At 37.4% G+C, this 4,997-nt stretch overlaps 1 protein-coding gene across 1 annotated transcript in view; it reads left to right on the top strand.

Annotated features, from left to right (window-relative positions):
* hebp2 (heme binding protein 2) overlaps positions 1-1,558 on the top strand; it is a 3,223-nt gene extending 1,665 nt beyond the window's left edge. Inside the window, exons 3-5 of the mRNA XM_024291890.1 lie at positions 127-262; positions 765-945; positions 1,019-1,558. Of these exons, the coding sequence (XP_024147658.1) occupies positions 127-262; positions 765-945; positions 1,019-1,205 (504 nt within the window). The 3' untranslated portion in view covers positions 1,206-1,558. The remainder of the gene's footprint in view (positions 1-126; positions 263-764; positions 946-1,018) is intronic.
* The last annotated feature ends 3,439 nt before the right edge of the window (positions 1,559-4,997 follow it).

Here is a 4,997-nt window from a genome sequence, read left to right as displayed (position 1 = left end):
TCATTTTTAAGCATAAATATCAGTTTTTCCTGACACATTTTGAAAGGTGCTCCGAAAAATTAATATAATTGTTAAAATTGTAAATTAATTAGTTTTTTTGTTTTTGTTTTTTTGTTTTTTTTGCAGGCACAGGACTATGAGATCCGCACCTACCATCCTGCAAAGTGGGTGAGCACCACCCTGAGTGGGATGCAGGGGGAAGAACACCTCAAAACCGGCTTCCGGAGGCTCTTCAACTACATTCAGGGCAACAATAAAAACAGTATGTTTATTTTTATTTTCAATGTGACATCCTTTCACCTCTTTTTACACTTTATGATGAATAAACTACAACATATTTAGCCGTTTTGAACTTTTTTTTGGTGAGTAAGCTTCATTTGACGGTCCAATAGAGTCCGCCGTGTGTTGAGGTGAACTTTCAGGTGAATAAAAGCCGCCATATAACTTTAACACATAAGTTAATGAATAAATGCAGCAGAAATGGGGCTGTAGCTCCTGCTCAGCAGTTTGCTGCTGCATCTCTGTCCAGCTCAGCAGTTTCCTGCAACATTATTGATGGCCGTATGCCTCTTCACTGAGAGAGGACGAGTTTAGTAGAAATGTTCTTTTATTTTTTATCATTGTGTCCCATTTGTACATGCATTATTTTAAATCTACAGGCTACAAACTGCTTAGAAATCATATTTTTTATACACCTCTTGCACAATCTGGTCACATGCCCCGTCAGTGCTCTCCTGAGGGTAAATTTGCTGTTTGTGCTGTAGAGATAAAGGTGGATATGACGGCCCCCGTGACCTGCCATGTGGTGCCCGGCGCCGGCCCGGCGTGCGAGTCTCAGTTCACCATCTCCTTCTACCTGCCAGAGGAGCATCAGGCCAGCCCCCCCGAACCCAGCGAGGCCGGGGTGTTTGTGGAGGACAGAAAGGAGATCACCGTCTACGTCAGGTAAAGAGGAATGTTTTAATTTAATTTATGTTTTAAGCTTGAAACGATACCGCCATTCGCTCTGTTCTTTTAGGACTTATGGCGGTTTCTCTAATGAAAACATGAAGCGGGAAGAACTGCTGAAACTTCTGGAGAGCTTAAAGCGGGATGGCGTCGAATTTGTCGACAATCCGTACTACACAGCTGGCTACGACAGCCCCTTTAAACTGACCAACCGCAGGAACGAGGTGTGGGTCCTCAAGAACGCAGAGAACCAATAGAGAGAATTCTTTCCTCTTCAACCGTGTGCAGCTAACATTTATATTAATTGAAGGAAAGGGTGTGACCGCTTTTAGATTCCAGCATTTTTTTTAATATAAAAACGTTCCAGGAATTGCTTTGAAAACTGTGCTTTGAATAAATGAGTTAAATAAAAAGGGAACATATAGGTGCAATGTGGTGGGACATCCACTAGAGGGAGACAAATAGTCAGAAAGCATTTCTCTCACAAAGTGCCTTTTATTTTTACCTAAATATTGAAGTGCACTAACTTTAAAGGTTCATTCAGACATTAGAACACCAACTGACTGAAAGATGGATCAAAAATACTTAAAATAAATACAATAATTGTTTACAATGTCTTTTCTATGTGCATTTATAAGGTTAAATCTGCCTAAATTGTTGTTAGGGTGCTAAAAACAACATTTATGAATACCGGTACTTACTTTTCGAAATTGTTAGAATATTTTGTCTTTAAAATCAATAATAGATACTGTTATGCTTAAAAGTAAATTTAACTGAGCTTAGAATGGTCTACATTGCCTTATTTGTCTGTTTTCTTTAAATAATAACGTCTACTTTCCATCAAAAAACAATTTTTTTCCTCACAAATTTTGATTTTTGTGAAAAAATGGGCAAAAACTAAACAAGGTGGACCATTCCCTGCTTCCGTGTTTACCCTCAAGCTTTTTACAATAATATAAGAAAAGCACAGACTCCAGTTTTCATTTAAAAAGTTATTTGTTTTGAAATTTTAGGTTTAAAACAGTCATAACTAGAGTTATGACACATTATTGTGATTCCATTCAGAATAATTCATTAGAATATTTTCTATAGTTTATTTTTTCCTCTTTTTTAATAAATATTTTCCTTTTGTTTTATCATTACAAAGTTTAAAAAGAGTTTGATCTAAGTTTTTGCAGTAAAAAAGACTTTTACTTCCCTGAGTTGAGATTTTTTGGACAATTTCAGGATTCTGAAAAACATATGTGAAAACGGAAGCAAAAAAAATACTAAAAACTGATTTAAAGTTACATTTCTAGAGCAAATTTGAGCCTTTTTGAGCATTTTTTTTACAGTTTTCCAAACTACTAAGGGTTAAATAGAGATTGATATTGCTATTTTTTCAGACTATGCAAAGTTATGAACACAAATTTGCATTTTAGAAGTTTATGATGAAGCTCAGACTGATATGACTCTGTCATTTGTTGATTTACTAAACAGTATGTTTGACTGTAACTTGAGTTAACTCCCAAAATCAAGATGGGCATTGCTAAAAATCAGCAAAAATAAACTTTTTAAGCACAATAAAATCTATTAGGCCACTTAAAGATGATTGTATTTGCACTTGAAACAAAGACTTAGTAATTGAAGTGACTTTAAGCTACAGTGGTGGCTTTTTGAGTTTATTTTGCTGCAGGTTTACCGACCTAGATGCTCTTGAACGCCACTCACAGCTGCTGAAACTCCAGACCAGCTGATGTTTGTGATCTGCTTTAAAGGAATGCTAATTTAACATTTTAACAATTTTATTTAGTCTTAAATGGATTCTTCTAAGTATAAAAATATTAAATCAATAATAAAGATTTTCTGACAGATGAATGTTTGGAACATTTATTTCTTCCATTCCTCCTTCTTCAGAAAAGTTCTCATTGGACGCCATGATTTGAGTGTTTTGACCTTTCAGTGGCAACAAAACGGCGTCCGTTATCCACAGTGACCCCTCCTCCTCCTCCTCTTCTTCATCGCTCGTCCTCGTCAGGCTGATGTCTGCTGACTCAGTCGTTTTCTCCAAATATCATGTTCAGACACTCAGCAGAAATCGCATCTTTTTATCCTTTACAGGAGTGACGTCGGTCGTCCTCGGATGTCATGTTTTACCTGCTCTCACCTAAAATGTTGTTTCGCTCTAAATTCTAGTGCCAAAACACTCATCTGTATAATATTTTAATTATTTTTTTTCTAATTTGTAGTTAAAAAAAAAAGTTCTAAAAACATGTTTTCACAGAAAGTGATTTTAACTGAAGAAAAGTGACATTTCCAATTGGTAATAAGCTTAAAAAATCAATTCTAAATTTTTAGGCAATAATTTGAACCAGTTAATGGATTATTTTAAACTTGCTCATAATTCATTTAACCTTTTTTTCTGGGCAGCAGCTCCCCTAGTGTCAAAACTAAGAACTGCATCAAACATTTTAGCTTTAAATGGGCTGAACCATGATTTTCTTAAACCTGTCAGAGTGAACTATATCCATATACATGATCATTTATTACCTTTGGAACACTACAGAACACAATTTTAATGAAATATTAGTTATTTTGTGAGTTTTTTTCCTACCTGGAAGTAAAACGACTCAATTCTTGAGGCCCCGCCTGCCGCTGCGTGTGTTGTGCCAAGGTACGTCCCCCCGCTAGAATGTGTATCCCCGGTTTCAGGCATCGTTGATTTGTTTCGTTACACGTATATTTTGTCCCAAAACGTGTTAAAAGAAGGTGGATGATTGAAACAGACTTTATTCCGGGGTTTTTGGGAGTTTATCGTCTTATTTGTTTTTTATTCTCCTACATATTCTATGTAAAACAACGATAGATTCTTGTGATAAGAAAGGAAAATAATTTTTTTTTGGACAAATTTAGGATAAGAAACATGATTTATGAAATTGACTTTGTTATGGACGCATGTAAAAACAAACTATTAAATCTTTGTTTGTTCTGTAAATTGTTGGGAGCCCAGATTCTGACAGAATCTGTGTCCCCTCTTGTTTTACGTAGATTTTGTTAAAAAAAAAAAAAAAAAAAATTCAAGCATGACAGTAAACCCACAAAAGCCCCAGAATAAAATCAGTTGTACACTTTTTGGGACTAAATACGAACGTTACAAAACAAATCAACGATGCCCCAGACTGGGGATACAGATTCTGGCAAGGGGAACGTACTTTGGCACAACACCTGAAAGGGGCCATCTCACTCTGTGACGTCAGATCATGAATTAAAAACTCGTTTTTATGGGTTTGATGTTGAGAGAGAAGTTGATGGATGGATCAAAATACCGCTTTGGGGTTCTTTATAGTGAGGAATGAACAATATAATGCACTTAAAAACTCAAAAAGTAGAATTTTTTATGGTATGGCCACTTTGAATGTGGCCAATCCTCCATTTAAACCTGGTTTATGCATCCTGTATTACCTATGTGATCGTGGAAGTGTCGTGATCACATGACGCCTCATCGATCCTCCTTAGGACAGCAGATGGAGGCCATCGCTCGTGGGGCGTCAGTGCTGACTCAGGGGTGAAAACATTAAGAGCAAACCTGCGTTCCTCCTCCCCGGGGACACATGGCGGGTAAATATTTTTAAAAACGTTGACGCTAGACAGCTCGGCGATGGGGCTGTAATTCAGCTAAATGATGACCCCCCCCCCAGAGGGATGTGAGGAGGATAAAACCGGGCTCTGGAGCTCTCCAGGTGACAGCGCGGCGGCGCCTAACGAGGCTTTGATTTGAGGCCACGCCCATAAATCACACACGCCACTTAAATATCACCTTGGCTTTTTTTTATTAACAAACACGAGCGTCCTGCTTTTCTTTTACACAAACCGTTTGGGATGACGAGGCGATTCTGGACCCAAAAGTGGGCAGCAGGTGGCGGGAAAACAATGTGGTTACAGATGATTAAACCACAACCTGTTGGGCTTCTGTCGCTGCTAAACACACCTGAACATTTTTTTAATTTTTAAGCACCACAACAGGATTGGAAAATAAACTAGAAAAATTGCATTTCCTGCGGAAATACGTT

This window comes from Oryzias melastigma, linkage group LG24 (genome assembly GCF_002922805.2).
Source record: "Oryzias melastigma strain HK-1 linkage group LG24, ASM292280v2, whole genome shotgun sequence".
Taxonomy (NCBI): domain Eukaryota; kingdom Metazoa; phylum Chordata; class Actinopteri; order Beloniformes; family Adrianichthyidae; genus Oryzias; species Oryzias melastigma.
This window is presented reverse-complemented; position numbering and strand designations above follow the sequence as displayed.